This window comes from Triplophysa rosa, linkage group LG17 (genome assembly GCF_024868665.1).
Source record: "Triplophysa rosa linkage group LG17, Trosa_1v2, whole genome shotgun sequence".
NCBI lineage: Eukaryota > Metazoa > Chordata > Actinopteri > Cypriniformes > Nemacheilidae > Triplophysa > Triplophysa rosa.
The window spans coordinates 5,970,118-5,991,604 of NC_079906.1; the positions used below are offsets into that span (position 1 = coordinate 5,970,118).

Sequence of the window (21,487 nt, forward strand, 5' to 3'; positions counted from 1 at the left end):
CAACATTCTGTTTATATATATTTATTGTACAGAGTTAATTTGTAAACTGACTGATAATCTAAAAGCACAAATAACAACACATCTAGAAATAATCAAATGATATTTTGGATATTGAAAAAATATAAGAGGTTTTGCATAAATTACAACCTACTCTGGACCTACTGCACCTGATCCTCCGCCGGATCACATTTAAACTTTCTCAAACCTAGATTTTATACAACTGGAACAAAAGACAGAATTTTAAGTTCTGTTGTTCCTGTTTGTTTGTGGTTGCCACATAGCCCAAAAACGTATAAAGCCTTTTGTTTAAAGCTAAAGTATGAAGTCATTTTTGTGGAGTCAAGTTTTTAAACACTCACACTGTCTTTCGTTGGCAAATAAACAAACTGATGCCTTTGGTTGAGCCAATACTGCTGTGTCGCTGGTCGGGATGCTCAAACAAACAGAGCAATGTTTTCGTAGCACCAGAGAGTTTCTGGGAGAATCAGCTTTAAAATGGCTTCCTTATTGTCTCTGTCTATTAAGCTGTGAGGGAAGTAAATATTTTAAGATCCAAATATTACACACACCAACTGTAAAGATTTGTGGTACCAGTATCTTACGTCAGGGAAATTATACTAAAACAGGTACAAGCCACACTTCAAAGGGTTTTTGTCTTCAGTCTGAAGAGTTAGACCCTCTGTGAGATTCTTTCTCCAGTAATGAAGTGTCATTCGCTGGCCTTAGACGCCTGCTCCATCAAAGTCTTCATATCCAGAAGGGCATCCTCTAGAAACCCGGACAGTTTCGTGGCATTGGTTTCCTCACAGCTGTTGAAGGCCGTCACAGCAAAATTAATATGGTCGTCCATGGGGTTGTAGCAGACGCCGTAACCATCAGGAACCATGGGGCCAAAACACATAACGCAGTCTGTCTTTGATCCAACCTGAACAACACAAAACAGAACAGCCATTAAAAGTTGAACACATGAAAATGCTATATTAAAGAATATTGGGTAGATCTATTAGTATTTGCTTTGTGATAGGAATGAAAAATTGATACAAACAAAGACACCAGCAGTCATGACAAATAATGACTGGAATTATTTTCTCTTTAAAAGTGTGAAATATGTTTTACAGACAGAAATAGGTTTTGCCTGTGAATGAATCGGAACGATTTTTTAAAATGAACGATGAAGAAAATATATGTATAAACAGTAAACATACAGTCTCTTTACACTGACATTCAAACTTTAAAGGAACAGTTCAAACTACTCAAAATGAAATACTTCAAAATGAAAATTCTGTCATCATTTACTCACCCTGTTGTCATTTTAAACCCGTGTGATTTTCTTCTGCAAAATACAAAAGAAGATATTTTGAAAAATGTTGGCAAGCAAAAACCGTTGGTCCCCATTGACTTCTATTGCATGGACACAAAACCAATGCAAGTCAATGGGGACCGACGGTTTTCTGTTACCAACATTCTTCAGAATATCTTCCTTTGTGTTCTGCAGGAGAATGAAAGTCATACAGGTTTTAAATGACAAGAGGGCGTGTAAATAATGACAGGATTTTCATTTTGAAGGTGAACTATTTCTTTAAAATGCTTTACAAAGAACTATACCAAGCCAGTTACAATCTTTTATTGTACTGGATCTGAAGTATATTATAGGTTTATTATATATATATGTATATTATATAATATAGTTTCCTCCAATGATACAGACCCTGGGTTTATTAAGAAAATCTCTTAAAACGTCATAATTTGAACCAAAAGGTGGTCATGACTTCTAGAGTTTGGATGCTACGAACCTGGCTAGTGAACAGGTTAAAATGTGAAGCCACGGCAAAGGACGTGTCCATGAAGATCTCGGGTAGAGACGTCAGATCTTCAATGGCCACCATCTTTAGACCCAGCAGATGCCTGTCTATAGCCTGTCCATGGATCGCCTGGAAGGATTATATTGTAAATAATGTATTGGCAGGCATGGCACAAAGCGGAGTGCTTTTGCTTTTACAAAAAGGCAAAACACAGACATAAATGTTTATTATTTCTAAATAAAATCCTTATATGTGATTCTTCTTTTAGAAGAAACTATGCTGTGTTTGAAATAAAGGCTTGATGAAGAGGTAGCTGTGGATGACTAAAGCACATACTGACCAATCGGAATCAAGGACTAGAATGATCCGCATTATAAAACAAACCAATGCAGAACAATTAGATCATATTTCTTGAGCGTTTTTTGTGACTGATCTCAGATTTGTCATGATCATACAATGAGACACTCACCATGTGCGTGTGCTCTCTGTGGACTTTGATCGCCATTTCGAGCAGCATGGCCTTCTCACTGTTCTATAAACAAGATTGATAAATGAATTGATCATGTATAATGTCTTATTTGAAACATTCTCGATCAGACTGCTGCTAAAACTCTCACAGGTTTTGATGGGTCGTCCATGGCTCGTGTGAACTGCAGGGATTCTGTGGTGGTCGATCGAATGGCTTCCGTCCTGCCCAGTTTAAACATGCGTAAGGAGGCGCTTTCAGAGGTTGGACAACACGTCTGATACATCCTAACACAAGCACAACATCAATCGGCATCATGAATTGTGACTTGCATTTTGTGCCATTTAACAAATTGTTGAGTTTTGTCTCACAAATTGTCTCACAGTTCACCAGGCTTTTAGTTTAATACAAAAGTTAGTTATTTAGATACTTATATATAGTACATGTTTTCCAGCCTTATCATGAAGGTGTGTAGTATACAGTACATATGAGTATGAAATATTTTCATTTTAAAAATAAGAGAAAATCTGTTCACTGATCACCTTTGGTCATGCAGGGCAATGCATTACATTTTATGGAGTTTTTTTGATATGTAGTAGTAAGTAGTTTTGGTCAGTGGTCTAATGGTTAGAGAGTCAGACTCGTGACCAGAAGGTTGCCGGTTCGATCCTCAGGGCCGGCGGGTAACGACTGAGGTGCCCTTGAGCAAGGCACCTTACCCCTACTTGCTCCCCGGGCGCTGCAGTGATAGCTGCCCACTGCTCCGGGTGTACGCGTGTTCACCACTTGCTGTGCGTGTGTTCACTACTCTCTGGATGGGTTAAATGCAGAGTCACATTTCGGGTATGGGTCACTATACTTGACAAATAATTGAATTATATACACTCACCTAAAGGATTATTAGGAACACCATACTAATACGGTGTTTGACCCCCTTTCGCCTTCAGAACTGCCTTAATTCTACGTGGCATTGATTCAACAAGGTGCTGAAAGCATTCTTTAGAAATGTTGGCCCATATTGATAGGATAGCATCTTGCAGTTGATGGAGATTTGTGGGATGCACATCCAGGGCACGAAGCTCCCGTTCCACCACATCCCAAAGATGTTCTATCGGGTTGAGATCTGGTGACTGTGGGGGCCATTCTAGTACAGTGAACTCATTGTCATGTTCAAGAAACCAATTTGAAATGATTCGAGCTTTGTGACATGGTGCATTATCCTGCTGGAAGTAGCCATTAGAGGATGGGTACATGGTGGTCATAAAGGGATGGACATGGTCAGAAACAATGCTCAGGTAGGCCGTGGCATTTAAACGATGCCCAATTGGCACTAAGGGGCCTAAAGTGTGCCAAGAAAACATCCCCCACACCATTACACCACCACCACCAGCCTGCACAGTGGTAACAAGGCATGATGGATCCATGTTCTCATTCTGTTTACGCCAAATTCTGACTCTACCATTTGAATGTCTCAACAGAAATCGAGACTCATCAGACCAGGCAACATTTTTCCAGTCTTCAACTGTCCAATTTTGGTGAGCTCGTGCAAATTGTAGCCTCTTTTTCCTATTTGTAGTGGAGATGAGTGGTACCCGGTGGGGTCTTCTGCTGTTGTAGCCCATCTGCCTCAAGGTTGTGCGTGTTGTGGCTTCACAAATGCTTTGCTGCATACCTCGGTTGTAACGAGTGGTTATTTCAGTCAAAGTTGCTCTTCTATCAGCTTGAATCAGTCGGCCCATTCTCCTCTGACCTCTAGCATCAACAAGGCATTTTCGCCCACAGGACTGCCGCATACTGGATGTTTTTCCCTTTTCACACCATTCTTTGTAAACCCTAGAAATGGTTGTGCGTGAAAATCCCAGTAACTGAGCAGATTGTGAAATACTCAGACCGGCCCGTCTGGCACCAACAACCATGCCACGCTCAAAATTGCTTAAATCACCTTTCTTTCCCATTCTGACATTCAGTTTGGAGTTCAGGAGATTGTCTTGACCAGGACCACACCCCTAAATGCATTGAAGCAACTGCCATGTGATTGGTTGATTAGATAATTGCATTAATGAGAAATTGAACAGGTGTTCCTAATAATCCTTTAGGTGAGTGTATATATATAATACAAGGCAAATTTCTGTGGAAGAAACTAAACAAGTTCAGTCAAGAATCTCAATGGGCTAGTTGCACAAGATGGCGCCAGTGAGCTTTTGCGACGCAAGAGTCTGCAGACTAATTTCCGATCGTATAACACTATCAGGTTGTTTTGGCTTAACGAAGTGCTCAACAATGTAAAGAGGATGTGTCATATTACTTTCTTCTTTTTTATCTAAAAAACACCCATATTTGCCAGCCAAAAACTCTCCTTTTCCCACACAGTGTTGGAAATTTCTCTGCCGACTCTGGCATCCCAAAAGCTCACCGGCGCCATGTTGTGCAACTAGCGAATAGTCCTCTCCATTATTGGCACAGCTGGTGCTTATTTGTGTTATACAACTTTTTATATGCCTGGTACTTTGGAAATCCTTCCTATTTTCTCCCTAGTATTTCTTAATAGCTAAGGGACGTTTATTTTTATTTCTTTCTGAACAGTTCATTACAGAAAAATAGCACTTGTTAAACAAGAGCATTAGACGTTGACAATTAACTGCATGCAAATGTCATACAAAATGAAGAATTAAAGGAGCAATGTGGCTATTTAGTGACATCTAGCGGTGAGGTTGTGAATTGCAACCAACGGCTCACTCCATCCCTCCCTTTCGAAGCACTACAGTGGCTGACACAGAAGAAAGATGACATCACGTTTTCGCATCTTTGCCAAAGGAGATAACGTATTTTCGAAACGCAGTTTGCCCGTAACTGTAGAAACAACATGGTGAATTCCATGTAAAGGGACCCGTGGTGCATGAAGATAGAAATAGCTCATTCAAAGGTAATAAAAACATAACCTCCGAAGCATAATTTATGAGAGGTGTGTTTGTCCCACAGAATGTCACTAGAATGTCAAACTCACCTGTAGTAGGCCAACTGCAGAGCGATCTGAATGAATGCGTCTGGACTCAGTTTATGAGATTTGGGGAATTTTCTGCCATAGTGTGTGAAGTTGAGCACTCGAACGTCCAATTCGTGCACCATTCTGTTCAGAGAGTTAAGGCAGTGTATTATAACAAAAGTAAGCTGGCTATTTAATATTCATTTATTACAAATTAATGTTGTTTCCCTTTTACATTTCATTTGAAGCGACTTACTTATCTGTACATTTTTATCAGTACGTGTGTTCAACACATAAAACATGTATAAATGTGCACAATGCTTCACACATAAAGGAACTGCACTCTTTAATGAGAATGCTTTGAAATGTCCTCACATGTTCATGTTCAGCTTGGCTTTCTCAATGTCCTTCTTGATTTCAGGCGTGATGTTGAATCTGAGCTTCAGTGGCATAGGTAGTGGAATCATGGGAGTTCGTACCATCTCTGTCTTCTTCCTGTTAGAAACATGTTACACATTTCTGAACAAGAACAAATCGGCTCTACAAAAGCATTGTCACTATTCATTAAACCCTATTCAATACCTTGTCATTCTTAAATGACAATTCACCCCAAGATTACAAATGCAGTCACTATTTACTCACCTTCATGCCATTCCAAATGTTTTTATAAACACTATAACTGAAGATTGAATTTTTGTTCACAAAACTTACACAATTACATTCTTAACACAAAAATCTGTTGCTTTGGATGACCATGAAGATAAATACACAATGACAGATTTTTTTTAATTTTAGAATAAACTAACCCTTTACATCGACCCTTTCTTAAACTTCAGTCACAAGAAGTCCTTGCTTTTTATTTCTTGTTTTGACTGCTCAAAACACTTTAATGCAGCTTAAAGCTGCAATCTGTAACTTTTGTCTCTATATCGCCATCTCTGTTTGAGATTTAAAATTGCAGGTTACTTTACACACTGATGAAGTCAAACTCCCATCTTCCAAGAAATCATACCCAACAGTACAAATTAAAAATCATTATTATAAGCTTATCTTTGTGAATCATTGTAAAGTAATGAGAACGTTTTAAACAGTTTATTTTTGTTTACTTTTAACCATAAAACGTTAATGATATGCACAAATAGGCCCAGGAGATGTGAATTGGCTGCTGTTACTCATTACAAATTGTATGATATTAAGTCCTTACATATAGTCAACAACATGGTCCACCAGAAAAACAACAGGAGGTCCCTCAGCTGGTGCATGCTCATAAGTGAGTCCACATGATCCATCTTCCCCAACTATAAACTGAATCAGAAAAATTCAGTGTTTTAGACCAGATCCAGATGTATAATGTTAAAGGGATACTTTACTTCCAAATCAAAATTTCGCCATGGTTTACTCACCCTCAAGGCACCCTAACCGAATATGACTTTCTTCTTGAAGAATAATGCCGTCGGAGTTATAATACCACGTATCCCTTTACTTCCAAGCGGTAGAATGGGAGTGAACGGGTGTTGATTTTTTGAAGCTCCAAAAAGTGCATTGGAACTTCGTTGATGTCTAGCTTCCGTCATCTCTCGAATGTGCGAGAACCAGAGGCTTGTTTTTCCGCCAGATGACGCAGGCGTGCCGTAAGTTCCGGTGAAGAACGCTGCATTTTTCGTTTTGTTCCAATAGGATAGAGTCTACTCTGGCGGGAGCTTACGTCACAGTCATCTGCCGGAAAAACAAGCCTCTGGTTGACGCGCATTCGAGAGATGACGGAAGCTAGACATCAACGTTAATAGCGTGGTCAATATGGATATTTCTCTTAAACAAACGCATCGATTCGCTTCAGAAGACCTTTGTTATGACCACAGAGCCGTGTCGAGCAGTTCTTTGATCGATGGATGCACTTTTTGGAGCTTCAAAAAGTCAACACCGATTCACTCCCAATCTACCGCTTGGAAGAAAAACGATACGTGGTATTATAACTCCGACTGCCTGGTTCTTCAAGAAGAAAACCATATTCAGTTATCATGCCTTGAGGGTGAGTAAAACATGGGGAAATTTTGATTTGCAAAGAAAGTATCACGTTAAGCATGACTTAACATCTGTAATATTAATATCACATGTATCAATAGCTATAAATACAGTGCTTAGTAAATTTATTAGACCACCACCACTACCAAATGTAAGGCTTGTGCCACAGCCGTCATAAACTAACAGTATTGGCGATTACCAAAATCACGGGCGAATAAAGACTACTTAGATAGTTTTTACCCAATAAATGAACTTCGTTTTAAACAAATTTTTGACAGTTTCCTAAAATATTTGTATTTTCTCTTTACCATGACAGGTGGTCTACTAAATCTTTTGAGCTCTGTACATGACTGTCTGCCTATGTATTTGTGAAAGCTCCAGTGACCTGCAGCGTTTTATCGAACCATCGGTTGCCACTGTTCCAACGACTGCCTCCCCCGTGAAGCATTTGAGCAGCCACCTTGTTGTGGTACATCTCATCTGACACCCGTGGCTTTGGAGCATCAAGACACACCATGAAGATGCTCTTCTGGATGGCCCGCACTGACTCCTTGTTTGTCTTGTCTAGAACAGTTAAAAGATAAGTGGAAAAGGCACACAGGGCTTAAGTAAACACAACATAGTTACACAAGGTTAAAGGTTGAGTTTCTGATTTAATGTGCAGCAAACAGCCACTGGAAAATGTTGTTTCTAGGTTTTAACGTAGAGCCATACATCAGAGCAGATTTGATCTAACATACTGTTAACCAGCGCTCACCATTTGCATCACGATGCGCCGCGTCCGGTGTACACACGGTGTAAGACTCACCCTTGATAAGGTTGTTGTAGGCTTTGCCCCAGGTGTTACGATGGTTGGAGGTCAGAATGCCAACCGGCTCTTTATTGGTTTGAAGGGAAGAGTTCCAGATCTTCTCCAACTGAACATAGATCTGATCTACTGTCAGTGGTGAACCGTCGCTGTTGTACACATCCAGAACAAAGTACTGAGGAACACAATGAGAGACAAGGTACATGGAGGGTGAGCGAAAAATGTACCTCCTTCTATTTGGTAACAATTACGTTTTTCATTCAAATGTGAAAAATACTGTGTTTACATGTATTTTAGGAACCGTTCATTAATGAATATATCTTTTTTTTTTACAACTTTTATCACTTTTCATACAGACACCTGACTGGAATGCCCTCCATACATGCAGAATTTCCGATTAAAGTCAAAACTGAAGTGCTCTCTTATATTTTTCTTAAAGTGTGGTGAAGCACCTGAAAGTTGTGGACCACTGTGATGTGCGTAGGAGAGGTCTTTCCAATAGCGTATTTCAACACAGTGTCCCTCTTGGGTCCAGGGATCCGACATGATGACAGGACTTGATAATACTGGTCCATGCACAGAGGCTTTCCACCCAGATATTCCACAGGTAATGTTTGACTGTGTCACACATCATATCAACAGTCAAGGAAGCTCCATCAAAACAGGCGATCGATTTGTACACTTTTCAATTGCTTGGCAAAAATATGAATAATCACAATTTACCTATCAATCATGCTTTTGAAATCCAAAACTCCAGCAATGAGCTTAGCAGCAAACCTGGGAAAACAATACTGTGAGATTGCAACAAATGAAAAATATCATGGCACTGTTGCAAAACCGATTAGTCAATGTTTTCACCAAAGTCATGAAACATTTTGTAATCCCAGACTATAAATATAACAGAGTACAACACTGGGTTGTGTAAACAAACAAACACGTCTGTAAATCATATTTTCTCTCTCTCACATAGCAATCTTTCAAAACATAAGGCTCTGACTCCATCTTTACCTTACAATCATGTTGTTCCAAACCCAAACCCTTTTATAAATGCAACGCAAAAAAAAAAGAAACTGAAGATTGCTGACACTGCTCTGCTGCCACTTGCGTTCCACTGGAGAAAGAAGGTCATGCAGGTTTGGAACAAAATAAGGGTGCATAAACAAAGTTTTGTTTGTTAAAGGGACAGTTCACCCAAAAACAGAAATTATGTCATCATTTACTCACCCTCAAGTTGTTCCAAATCTGTGTACATTTCGTTGTTCTGATGAACACAGAGAAAGATATTTGGAAGAATGCTTGTAACCAAACAGTTCTGGGGCACCATAGGAAATAGAAAAATTGCTTTATAAATTTCTTTGTTCTATTGAACACAAAAGAAGATATTTTGAAGAATGTAGGAAAGCAAACAGTTCTGGGGAACTTTTGACTACCATTGTCATTAGACTTCTGCCCGATTAACCGAAAATATATATCACGTGATTTATGCACAACTTGTGAGTGAAGTACGGTAAAATGCTGCTGCATCCGAAAGCCAGAGGGCGCTCTCGTGCAGAAACTCCAAATACGCACTGCAGAAGAAGACCATAACACACATAGTTCTAGGAAATGCCTAAGGACATGTTTTTATCACTGTTCCTCAAGCCTCCTCAGGTATTTTCATGATAATAAAGTATATTTATAATGATCATGTTTGACAGGTGTTGCTTTTTCAAATGCACATTATAAGCGACTCAAACTCACACTGCTTTTAGATCGAGCAGCATTTCCTACTGATCCCAGAGACGTGCTTCACGGACAAGCTACGCATCTATAAAATAATCGATACCTTGCATTATCGCAGCCAGCTCAGTTTCAGCAGGATTTAGTGATAACCGCGATTAACCGTGCACATGTGTAATTGTCATTCTTCCTCCTATGGTAGTCAGTGGTGGCCAAGAACTGTTTGGTTACAAGCATTCATCCAAATATCTTTCTCTGTGTTCATCAGAACAAAGACATGTATACAGATTTGGAACAACTTGAGGGTGAGTAAATGGTGACAGAATTTCTATTTTTGGGTGAACTGTCCCTTTAACAATCCCATATATGTCTGCCTATATATAACCTGTCACTTCACATGTTTACTGCACAGAAATCTAAAGGGACAATCTAAAAGGGGAACAGGGCAGAATCTGAAGTCCACTCAGTTCTAAAGAGCACATCCCTTTGGAGAAAAAAACAGTGCAATACCATAGGCAGCAGCACATACGCCAAAAATAGCCGAGCATAGAGAGAACTCTGACTAAAGGTCGACATGAAACTTAAAACCCTACATCTAACCTCTCCAAATGGTTTGGTAACAAATAATTTCATTCCCTTTGCTTTTTAATTATATATTATGCATGACTGATGACTAGAAGGTTGCAGGCTCAATTTTAAAACTATCACAATTGCCCCCTTAAGAAATATATTTGATTCACATTGCTCCATGGGGATTCTTCTTCCTTTAATCCAAAGTGAACACAAGTATATTTATTAAAGTCTCAGATTAATTAAAACACACACGCACGCACACACTTGTATATTGTATAGATTTAAACACACATTGATTTCTAAAGCTTACTTGTTCATTTGCGTCTCATACCCACTTTAGGACACTGCAACGTTATTGCCCGGTTTCACAGACAAGGCTTAAAACTAGTACCAGACTAAAATGAAAGTTTGAGCGGTTTTAACTTCAAATACATTGCCCTGCCGTATCTTTAAATATGTCATTGCCATTGTTTTTTCTCAAGATGCACACCAGTAATGTTTTTATCTAAGGCATATTATTAAAAGCAACTTAAATATCCTAATTAAACAAAGGCATAGTCCTGGCTTAAGCTAAGCTTTGTCTGTGAAACCGGGCCTGTAATGCCCACCTCATTTGTCCCTGCCGATCTTGGAAGTGCATTCTGGGTAAGACAACTCCAGGGCTAGTGTACATCGCCACTGGCATTCGAGAATCCAGGTAGGCTGACTGCATCCACCAATCAGAGACCTGGATCGTACAATGACAGAAGGCATATTTGAGTGGCCCTTGTCACCAGGCCCGGTACTATGCTGGCTGGACTGGGGGGACTCTATTCAGGTTGGGCAGATATGTAAACATAGTTGTATGATCAATTAATGAATTACAGAAAAATGATGCATGTATTAAACTAAGAAGTATATCATTTTTGATTCTTTTTTATATAACACAAAAAAAAAATGTATACACCAGTTCAAGTTGTTTTCAAGTCACCTTCAACATATTCGGTTTAGTCTGACGTCACGCACCACCATATATGGAAGGTCATATACTGTTTCCGGATCAAAAGGCTCAATAAGATGCTATAGGCAAACACCAAAAAATGCAAATATATGCTCATGGCGAGCTGTAAAACTATCGGAAAACCACGATCCTAACCTTAATCTTCGTAACGAAATCCCACATGGCCAGTCACCCTGTTGAAAAAAACAGCATATGCTGGGTTAGGTATGTTTTGATGCTGGTTTGAGCTTAAACCAGCATGACCAGCACAGGACCATCTTAAACCAGCACAAACCAGTAAACCAGCATCAAAACAGACCAAACCAGCATATGCTGTTTTTTTCAACAGGCAGTGATTAATTTTACATAATTTATTCAAATATTGATGTCGTAGATTTCGTAAGCCTGGAGACTGTAGTATATACAGTGAGATAATACATACTGTAAATGCTCAGCTAAAATATGCGATGTAAGTAAACAGTGCTCATTAACCGCTGTTTAAACTGTAGCCTTCTTGAACTGAATAGATGCTTGGACCCAGAAAACGGTATTCCTTACGTCACCACTTAACAACCGAATACGTTATGGGACTAGGCTTAAAGCCCGTCTGGGAAACCGCCCCATGGACATTTGAATACACCTGTGCCAATTGTTAAAGACGTCAATGCCTAATTATAAAATAATCTCTTTTTAACAAGAATGCAAGCTTAAGAAAAGTGCTGTTAAAAAAAACACCCTTATAAAAACATTTTCTGGGGTTATGGGTACTCACGCACCCAGTTTTCAGTTTTGCGCGCCCTTCGCTCGAGGCTCTTCTGCAGTCTATCTCCCACACCACCCGGGAGCTGGAACTCCTGCACGAGCTCGCGCGTGTGCACCATCTCCTCCGCGCTGATCAGCGGCTCGAGCGAGGCCAGATAGCGCGCGCATGTCTGCTTCAGCGGCGGCACCGGCAGCTTTGGCAGACTCTCCTGATGCACCAGCGACCGGTCACAAATTTGGACAACCGACACCGGACTCAGCAGAAGGCAGGGCTTCACCAGGCCCGTCCTTGACTAGGAACACAGTTGACAATAAACATTGATTATTATAGAACATGTAACACAACACCCGATCCTTGCGTAGCGACACTTCAAAAACAACTTAAAACCTCTTATACGGACAACTAAAAATATAGAAATACAGAAATGATTGTAAAAATGCACGTAGAAATGTAGAAAAATTCAAGCCAATCATGACAAAAGTAAGTTTTTATGAATTTAGTCATTTTTACATGTATCTGTTTATTTATTTATGCATTTTATTTATTTAAGTCGTTCTCCATATTTTGTGGAATACTAGTGTCAATGTTTTGCAATGTTTCTAACCTATTATGATAATGATGCATGCAGGCTTATTAATGAAGTGAGACATTCTTGTGTGGTGTTAAAACATGGCAATGAGCACTGAAACTTATCTGTACGATCTAACAATACGATACTCGACAGAGAGAGAGAGATCATTAGAGAGATCATGCACAATCTGTTCAAACATGTTTACATTTTATTGAACAGATGGTTGCATGACATGATAAAACATGATCTGTGAAGGCATGACATACTTTCACAAACTACCTGCTTCGCTGTACGTTTGTATTAAGCATGTGAATGTTTAGGCCTTGTGTGTGTTGTGTTTTGACTAAACATCCTTGACAAGATATTTTTGTTGTTGAATTATTCACTGATTATGTGGGTCACCTCGGCATAACAAACATATAATACATCATTTGATTATGCTTATATTCGTTCAGACGTTACATTATTTTACTTACAATGTTGCAATGCAAACAATGTTGTAGATCAAGAAAACGTCCGCGCTAGCGGTGCTACCAAAACAAGCAAGTCATGTATAATGCCATGTATAACTGCTATTGGTGCGATTAACTACCGTTTGGTAGCCAGCCTATATATTCAATCATTGTTTTTCATGATGATAACACTTACCGCGCTTCGTGTCAAGACGCACAGCATGATTTCACACCAATGATATGGGATGATCTTCAGTGTCTCTCCAACATTTTGCTCTCCAAGGACGACCAAAAGTTACTGTTCGCGTTGCACGAGTCGTACATCTTCGCCCTCGCTCGGACAAGATTGACAACTACAGCTAACGTTACGTACGAGCTTGTTTTGCCTGTGAATAAATTGCACTGAAGTCGAGGAAGCACCGAACTGAAAGGATAATGAAATATGTAAAGTGTTAATAAAACATTTTTAAGATGCACAAAGTCAAGTATGTATTATTGTTAAACAAGAATCATAGGCTAGATAAATACAGTAGTTTATATCGGTTTAGATTACCTATAACTAAATAAATATTGCCCTCTGTCGGCCTGTTTGGACGTTTGCAACGTCATTCGAAAGCGACTGTCAGTTCATGCGAGCACTTGTCAGGTTTTTAAACCTTTTTTTAAATACGTACGTTGCTGTTTCAATATGTGTGGTGGTTTGATGTGACCCTCACATTTAACTGTAAAATCGAGATTACAGACTACATGTTAACGTTATATGTGGGATTGAGCAGACAAAATTATCCACCATGTTTTTTTATGTTCCACGAATGTTTCCCAGTGAATTTCACACTAGCATTATTCAGATATTTTTTTTATTGACAGTAATATAGTATCAAATTTTTAAGTTTTCAGTGCCTTTTGTTTCAAAGAAAATCGAATCGAATCAACATAAAGTTCCATTTCTTTTTTAAAGGAAATAAAACAGGGGTTTCTTCCAGAAAACTTAACAAAAGGATCAATTGCTAGTATGGTAAATTCTTTGATGATTCTCCAAAACACCAAAAAGTATATGTTTCCAAAATAAAACAAAATCTCTATCAGCATTCTTAATAATAAAATCATAAACATTTTCCCAAATAGGTTTCACAAATGGGCAGTACCAGTATAAATGAACCACAGTTTCTAAGCAATTATTACAAAAAGTGCAATTCGTTTCTATATCTTTTTTAAATGTCATAATTATTCCGATATCTCACTCTACAAACGCTGACTCGGCCTGTCACCGTCTGTTACTTTTCTCAGCGCGGGTGGGGGTGGACCAATCACCGACATTTGCGAATTCGGGGTCATTTAACTTTGATTACTGAGGTAGAGCATCATTTGTATGTCAGGCTCAAATCCGTGTAATAAAAACGATACTTTCTATGTATAAATGTGTAGTGTGAACTGTGAAACAAAGGCCGTCGTTAAATTTGAATGGGGCTTATCCAGTCTGACTGTTCTGTCACGGAGAGATTGCGTAAACGCACTGACGTCATCAGGCTTATCATGGAGGAGTATGCCCGTGAACCATGGTAAAGTACAAGTTTTTTTACTCCCACTTGACTGGTCCGAACTTTAGGTCGTGACAGTGAACCGATCTTATTGAACCGGTTTACATTTTTGCTAGTAACACTGTCTCTTGAGTGTGTGCCAATCTTCTGAAGTACACAACAGTTGACACATTGTTAATACATTACACTGAGCGCAGGGTAAACAACGTATCAAGCGAGATCTCATCTAGCACAGTACAACAGCAATGGATTCTAATGCTTCCCTTCATTGATAGGCTTAAAATAGCTAACATTAAATAGTTTTGAAATAAGAATGTTTTGGTAATTATATGCATGCACCTCTAATGAGCACAACTGAAACAACTTAAAATATTTAGTCTTAAAATATTTTATATATTTATATATATATATATATATATATATATGATGTTGTCCATTGACACATTGTGTGTTGAATGTTGTTAACTTTTTTTATTTGCATTAACAACAACTTTTTGTCTTTCATTTTTTAAAGTCCATGGAGGATTGTTGATGACTGTGGGGGTGCCTTTACCATGGGAGCCATTGGAGGGGGAGTGTTCCAGACTGTTAAGGGATTTCGGAATGCTCCTGTGGTAAGCTTCACTGACATCAGGAAACTGTTGGTCTCACCTGTTTTAAATATATTAACTTACACAGCATTATATTTACACATGTTCTGTCATTTAGGGTGTACGACACAGGCTAAGAGGGAGTGCAAATGCAGTGAGAGTCAGAGCACCACAAATTGGAGGTTGATTATTTTGTTTATTTTTTATTATTGTGTTTATGGTCCATTTGCCACAAAGTTATAAAAGTATATAAAATCACACACACACATTTTCTTCTTTTAGAAGAAAAGTAAAATCTATAAAATAAAAGCTATGAAATCACACACGCACACACACACACACACGCACACACACATTTTCATCTTTTAGAAGAAAAGTAAAATCTATAAAATTAAAGCTATAAAATCACACACGCACACACACACATTTTCAGCTTTTAGAAGAAAAGTAAAATCTATAAAATAAAAGCTATAAAATCACACACACACACACACACACACACACACACACACATTTTCATCTTTTAGAAGAAAAATAAAAGCTATAAAATCACACACATTCTCTTTTAGAAGAAAAATAAAAGCTATAAAATAAAAGCTATAAAATAAAATCTATAAAATCACACACACACACACATTTTCTTCTTTTAGTAGAAAAATAAAAGCTATAAAAACACACACATATATACGTATATACACACACACACACACACACACACACACACACACACACGTTATGAGAATTCACGTTATGAGAATTCAAATTCTTACCTAGGATTTACTTCTCTTTTAGGTAGTTTTGCTGTGTGGGGTGGATTATTTTCCACTATAGATTGTGGTCTGGTGCGTTTGCGGGGTAAAGAAGACCCTTGGAACTCCATCACCAGTGGAGCCATGACTGGAGCTATACTGGCTGCACGCAGTAAGTTTAGTACCTTGGTCATTTTAAGCTGGATCTTGTGACAAATATGTATTACATTATCAATAGATTTTTCCATAAACTAACAGTGCTACAAAGTAGGATTCAGAGAATTACCCACTGGAAATAGTAACCTGACAGTATTCTGTATACATACATGCAACATCTTTAGTCGTGAGTGTGCTCCTCTGTTTTCAGACCTATATGATTTATTCAGTGATAGAAAATATTCTGAATTTACCACAATGTCTCTAAATCACGAGCGTGCTGATTAAAAAATGTTTGTGTTTCAGGTGGTCCACTGGCTATGGTGGGCTCTGCAATGATGGGGGGAATTCTTCTTGCTCTTATTGAGGGCTTTGGGATACTCCTTACTAGATACACAGCACAGCAGTTTCAGAACCGTAAATTTCACAGCTCAGGATAGATCTGTTCTGTGTGGTTGAGCTGACTTGCTTAAAAATATAAAATATATTTTATTGTGATTCTGAAGTAGTAATACGATCTTCTGCATCTTTCTTCCTTCTATAGCGAGTCCCTTTGTGGAGGACCCGAGTCAGCTTCCCCCCAAAGAAGGAGGTCGAGAAACCCATGGTTTTGGACAGTATTAGTAAAACCATTTTGCAGGGACGACTGTGATATATTATATTATAGGCTGTGAAAAATTTGAGGTCTGTTTATAAGTCTTGCACAGTTTACAGCACCCTCCAAAGTTGGGGAGTACTGACCTGAATTATCCTGTATAAGAGACCACTCAGGGGCAAATAGACGGTAATTTGTAGTATTAATAAATTGTAATGTGCACTTTGGTATTTTCTTATATTGCAAAGGGAAGGTGTAGCGCATAACTTCGGTCAAATTTTTTTTAGTTTATACCTGCAGTATTTCAACATTGTTTTGAAAGGAAGAAATGGAAAATATTTTAACAACAAAAGCAAATGTGAAGCAATAATGTAAACGAGCAATGCATGGCTGTGCTCTATTTTTCTATGTATTTCTGTTTTTTAAATATGCAGTAAGTATATGTCATTTTTGACATAAAAAATGAGATTTTTTTCAGTGTTAAATTGGGACTTTTTGCTTATGTGATACCTCAAGCATCACCTTCAGTAATGTACTGAAATTTACATAAATTAATGTATTTCTTTATATCCCTATATTGACTATGTGCAGTAAAAAAAACACTTTTGAAATAGATATGGAATAATTGTTTGTCTACCAAATGAATTTCACTTTCGTACTGATCAGTCTCCTATTCTCTGTTACAATCATTGTGCATTTTTAGGTCATTTGTTTGAAGCACTACAGTGAAAAGAAAGACTGTTTTCTTAAAGTATTTCGTGCTTGATAAGGTTTAATAAGACTATTACGTATGTTTTTATTCCACTAAAATGTACAGTAGTGAAACCAAAAATATAGCCATTTCAAAACGGACAGTGTTGTCATTTATGTGTTTCCCCGTGCGAAATCACAGCCCAATGGATGCTGGGAAATGTAGTCACAAACAGCGTAAAAAATGGTGGACATGCAGCCTCCGCCTTTTAGAACCTTGGACGATTTTCTCTTGTGTTCCGCCCGGTTTTCCGTGCCTGATGTCCGTAACTTAGAGCGGTGGAATAACCGTATCATAAACAACTTGCTGTATTACCAGTCAAACTATTTCACTTCGGCTGTGGCTTTTCTTGTTATAGTCGGGTGAGTAAACATGAATGACGTGTTCCTTCATTTCAGTCCCATTCATTGTTTGGTATGTCCAGCATTAACCAATACGGGCAACAGCGCTCGTTGTTATGATTTGCGTTGAGCAAACAAAATAAATGAATAAAAAATGTTATCCTGTGACTAAAGTCAAAACTAGGTTAGGCCATTGCAGCTCTGTCTGACAGACACAAAGTTTCAGTTTCAAGTACTGTAGGAAGTTACAATTACTACTACTCATTATTTGCGAAATGTAGTGACTTTCTAGTGCCTTTTCCTTATTTATAACATAACTGTTCTTTACAACATAATTGTTCTTTCATCACTTTGTTTGATGCCATAGGTATTTCCAGCCATTCCAGCTGATTCTCGGAGCAACTGTTGTGGTTCTTCTCTTTTTGGTGTTTGTTTGGGCTGCGGAAAACAAGGCTGTAGTCCGAAGATTCAGGAGGAATCATCCGTCACTCTGCTTGTCTGCAATCCTGGGCTCCAGCTACCTACTTCTGTCCGTTTTAGGAGGGGTGGCGGTGTTTCTTTTTGGCATCGCCTTCCCCATATTAAGTTAGTATTCCCAGTTATCTGCTTCGGGGTCTTTTATGTTAGTAACTTGAGTATAATTAAGTTGTTATGAAATAGAAACACTGCCCTTTATTGGACAGTTATTATTGTGCTGCAATGTCTAAGCCCCTTTTCCCCTTTCTCCCTTCAGTGATTCTTATACATGCTTCAGTAAGACTCAGAAGTCTTAAGAATAAACTGGAGAACAAGCTGGAGAGTATAGGACTGAAGAGGACTCCCATGGGCCTGTTGCTGGAAGCTCTTGGACAGGAGCAAGAAGCTGGATCATAGTTGTGCCAACTCTTTCCTGGACCCTTCTTGCATATCTTGAAAAAAAATAGCCATGAATTTGACATGTTGTTGTATTAAAATCTTTCAGATACGCAAGATGGGTCAGATATGGGGAGGACTTGATGCAGGATAAGAACTGACTTGAAAAGCGATTCAAAGCAAAGTGTTCATACTTTATTGAGTTGAACATGAATGAAGAAAGGATAAAATGTCTTAAAGTATAAGCTGACTTAAACAAAATATAGAAAAGTATGCCTAGTGACAACACTTGATATTGTGAACTGTGTGTGAAGGAAATATATATCTGAAGACACGATCAGATGACCTGGAGTGGAGGTTTGCAGGAAAGGAAACGATTTACATTTTATGGCCATTCATTTTTTTACAATTGGTGTTTTTGTTTTGTTAGCACATTACATGACCAAATAGAACTGTAATTATTTATGTTGTATCTTATTTTGCTTTTAGCAAAGTTATGCCATGTGTGGTTTCTCTCACAAAAGTGACCATAGCAACCCTTTTGAGAGAATATCAAGAATATTTATTCCTCAATAGCCCTTAACTGATATTGCCAAATCTCTGATTTCCTCAGACAGGGGAGATGCAATATATAATAAAAAATGTAGACAGTCATTATCTTAAAATATGTAACCATATGTGGTGCATCAATATGTAACGCTACAGCTTTTGAATTGAATGACATTATAGATACTTCAACTTTTTCATTCCTTCATACTCTGTTGCCAAACTCGAAGACAATGAATTCCTAAAACTGCAATGGATTCCTTAAAGTAATTTAAACTTTTCATGCATGAAAATTCATACAAGTACTTTATACATATATATTATGTCCTGTCTTACTTTATGTCTGCTTAAGTTTTGCCTTTATTTAACTCACGTTCAACTTATGCACGCCATATTTAATGTTTAGCATCAACTGCCTTGTATTTTCGCGAACTTCTCGTCCATTGTAGTGATTATAATAAATGCACGTTCAGAATCTGCATGCTTTTTCTTTTCTGCCTTCTGACGCACGGGGGCGCTGTTGTCTTTACAATAAGCTTCTTCAGCCAACAATTTTGGTTCAGCCAACAATTTTGGTTCCCCCAAAATAACCAAAGGGACACCAAATGGTAACGTTAGGGGAGCGTTTGTTTGCTGGCTCATATGGAATTCTCGGACTGAACATATATGGTAAAACATGTAGATGATAAAACAATTAAATGTTTGTTTTACTCTGTAGGCCTAAAGTCTGGATACGTATGATCTAAACTTATTTTAAGTAAAATACACTTTAAATCAAATACATTTGGTTAACACACTTTGAGGCATATAGAATTTTGCTGGTGTCTCCACCTGCAGGGTTTCAGCACAGTCATCCCCGTTAACCGGCTCAAATGAGTTAATCTTGAATTCACGGCTTACTACACCGAACACCTTCGGGCAGACGAGGAAAGGATAGGTGTACATTTGTTTTTTATTAAGTGTTAACTATCCAAATATTCAAGAATGTTTTGCTCATGTAAACCGGACAATGCACTCTCTTTGCATCTGTCTTTTATTAGGTTTTGTGGTGGTGTTTTACTTATTTTCAATGCCGCGCGCGCTTAAACTCTCCGCCTGCTCACTGCTGCGCGCGACACAGTTCAGTCCGACTGCTGCTTATCAATAGATATGCGATGACTTTAACGGGTTCATGCCTCGACATAAAGAGTATTCACATATTATTTCATGTGAATTTCTGGGAATAAGCAGAAGACGCCGTGTTGTTGAGACGCCGTGGAAATGGACGCGCCAACCAAAGGTGAGTTGGACCTTCACATGTACAAACATCACTTTGCTTTATTGCCGGATTTGACCAGTTTTGCAGAATAATCTAGGTTTTATTTTTCATTCTTCTATTCAACTGATTAAAAATGAGTAGGGATATCAAGATGTTAGATTAACAGCCCTGAAATAAGCAATAGAACCATGCCCAAAACAAAATAGAAATGTTAATGGACTGGTTTTAATGTAAACTATATGTAGACTGTGTCTATTGGTATGTGGTGGATGCCCAACCATACAAAAATACCCTGCTGAAAAAACAATAGAAACCATTAAAAAAGTTATGGTGGTTGTAATGGTTTTAAAGGGATTTGTACTGGTTTTAATGGAAACTGTAATGGTTCTACTGGTATGTGATGGATTCTACAAAAAGCAGTTTTGTAATGGTTTTAATGGAAAAAACGAATGGTTCATAATGGTATTTTAATGGAAACCATTAGAATTTCTGTAATGGTTTCTGTTGGGTTTCTATTGTTTTTTTCAGCAGGGTAATTTATTGCAAAAAAGCTATTGGGTCGTATTGGTTTTCTAATGGAAACCATTAGAAATTATGTGACGGTTTTGTATTGGGTTTCTATGTTGTTTATTCATCAGGGCTGGAAGGGTGTTAGCTTACCTTTATAAAATGAATTTTCGGGGCTTACTCCAGTAGGATTTAATGGTGTTCTGTTGGTTCCAGATGACATCCCACTAACAGAACCCAACACATTACCTTTAGAAATCCACAGAGACTATTATAGTTTCCATTAAAATCAATACAATTACCATATAACCAGTGAATTCGTTATAATGTCTGAGATGAATCATCATCATCATCCAAAATTAATCTGTTTATTACCAAAACTAATTGCAACTGTTTTATAGTTTATTACAGACTAATGTGAATTCACATTGCACATGATCACATGCATCCTACTGAAAGTTAAATG

The 21,487-nt window shown here is 38.2% G+C and overlaps 3 protein-coding genes across 4 annotated transcripts; 2 read left to right on the plus strand and 1 right to left on the minus strand.

The window, feature by feature from the left end:
* Window positions 1–5: 5 nt before the first annotated feature.
* Window positions 6–13,711, minus strand: zgc:154046 (Carnitine O-acetyltransferase-like). 2 transcript variants are annotated; one of them, XM_057356743.1, is made up of 15 exons: window positions 13,692–13,711; window positions 13,335–13,562; window positions 12,129–12,407; window positions 10,982–11,100; window positions 8,805–8,858; window positions 8,534–8,699; window positions 8,082–8,256; window positions 7,659–7,837; window positions 6,456–6,556; window positions 5,627–5,746; window positions 5,273–5,395; window positions 2,420–2,555; window positions 2,272–2,334; window positions 1,794–1,931; window positions 6–925 (listed from the first exon to the last, which is right to left on the minus strand). In XM_057356743.1, the coding sequence occupies exons 2-15, from the start codon at window positions 13,359–13,361 to the stop codon at window positions 710–712; spliced, it is 1,896 nt and encodes a 631-aa protein (XP_057212726.1). In that variant the 5' UTR covers window positions 13,362–13,562; window positions 13,692–13,711; the 3' UTR covers window positions 6–709. The 2 variants fall into 2 exon arrangements, with proteins under 2 accessions (XP_057212726.1, XP_057212725.1); XM_057356742.1 differs by lacking the exon at window positions 13,692–13,711 and having other exon boundaries at window positions 13,335–13,657.
* Window positions 13,712–14,487: 776 nt separating this feature from the next.
* On the plus strand, window positions 14,488–17,601 carry timm17b (translocase of inner mitochondrial membrane 17 homolog B (yeast)). Its single transcript, XM_057356564.1, has 6 exons — window positions 14,488–14,697; window positions 15,191–15,290; window positions 15,385–15,448; window positions 16,059–16,187; window positions 16,478–16,588; window positions 16,716–17,601. The coding sequence occupies exons 1-6, from the start codon at window positions 14,600–14,602 to the stop codon at window positions 16,793–16,795; spliced, it is 582 nt and encodes a 193-aa protein (XP_057212547.1). The 5' UTR covers window positions 14,488–14,599; the 3' UTR covers window positions 16,796–17,601.
* Window positions 17,602–17,653: 52 nt separating this feature from the next.
* On the plus strand, window positions 17,654–19,731 carry praf2 (PRA1 domain family, member 2). The gene is made up of 3 exons (XM_057356566.1): window positions 17,654–17,879; window positions 18,226–18,443; window positions 18,592–19,731. The coding sequence occupies exons 1-3, from the start codon at window positions 17,701–17,703 to the stop codon at window positions 18,729–18,731; spliced, it is 537 nt and encodes a 178-aa protein (XP_057212549.1). The 5' UTR covers window positions 17,654–17,700; the 3' UTR covers window positions 18,732–19,731.
* Window positions 19,732–21,487: the final 1,756 nt, after the last annotated feature.

What these genes read in the sequence shown, in the direction of transcription:
- zgc:154046 (XM_057356743.1), bottom strand. Translation starts at nt 13,361, where the DNA reads ATGCTGTGCGTCTTGACACGAAGCGCG. An exon ending in CAGTGGTCCACAACTTTCAG is followed by an intron (nt 8,257 to 8,533) that starts GTGCTTCACCAC and finishes TGTGTTCCTCAG; the next exon opens with TACTTTGTTCTGGATGTGTA. An exon ending in CTGCAGTTGGCCTACTACAG is followed by an intron (nt 2,556 to 5,272) that starts GTGAGTTTGACA and finishes TGCTTGTGTTAG; the next exon opens with GATGTATCAGACGTGTTGTC.
- timm17b (XM_057356564.1), top strand. Translation starts at nt 14,600, where the DNA reads ATGGGGCTTATCCAGTCTGACTGTTCTGTCACGGAGAGATTGCGTAAA. An exon ending in CAGAGCACCACAAATTGGAG is followed by an intron (nt 15,449 to 16,058) that starts GTTGATTATTTT and finishes CTTCTCTTTTAG; the next exon opens with GTAGTTTTGCTGTGTGGGGT. An exon ending in AGCTATACTGGCTGCACGCA is followed by an intron (nt 16,188 to 16,477) that starts GTAAGTTTAGTA and finishes TTTGTGTTTCAG; the next exon opens with GTGGTCCACTGGCTATGGTG.
- praf2 (XM_057356566.1), top strand. Translation starts at nt 17,701, where the DNA reads ATGGTGGACATGCAGCCTCCGCCTTTTAGAACCTTGGACGATTTTCTC. An exon ending in GCTTTTCTTGTTATAGTCGG is followed by an intron (nt 17,880 to 18,225) that starts GTGAGTAAACAT and finishes TTGATGCCATAG; the next exon opens with GTATTTCCAGCCATTCCAGC. An exon ending in CATCGCCTTCCCCATATTAA is followed by an intron (nt 18,444 to 18,591) that starts GTTAGTATTCCC and finishes TTCTCCCTTCAG; the next exon opens with TGATTCTTATACATGCTTCA.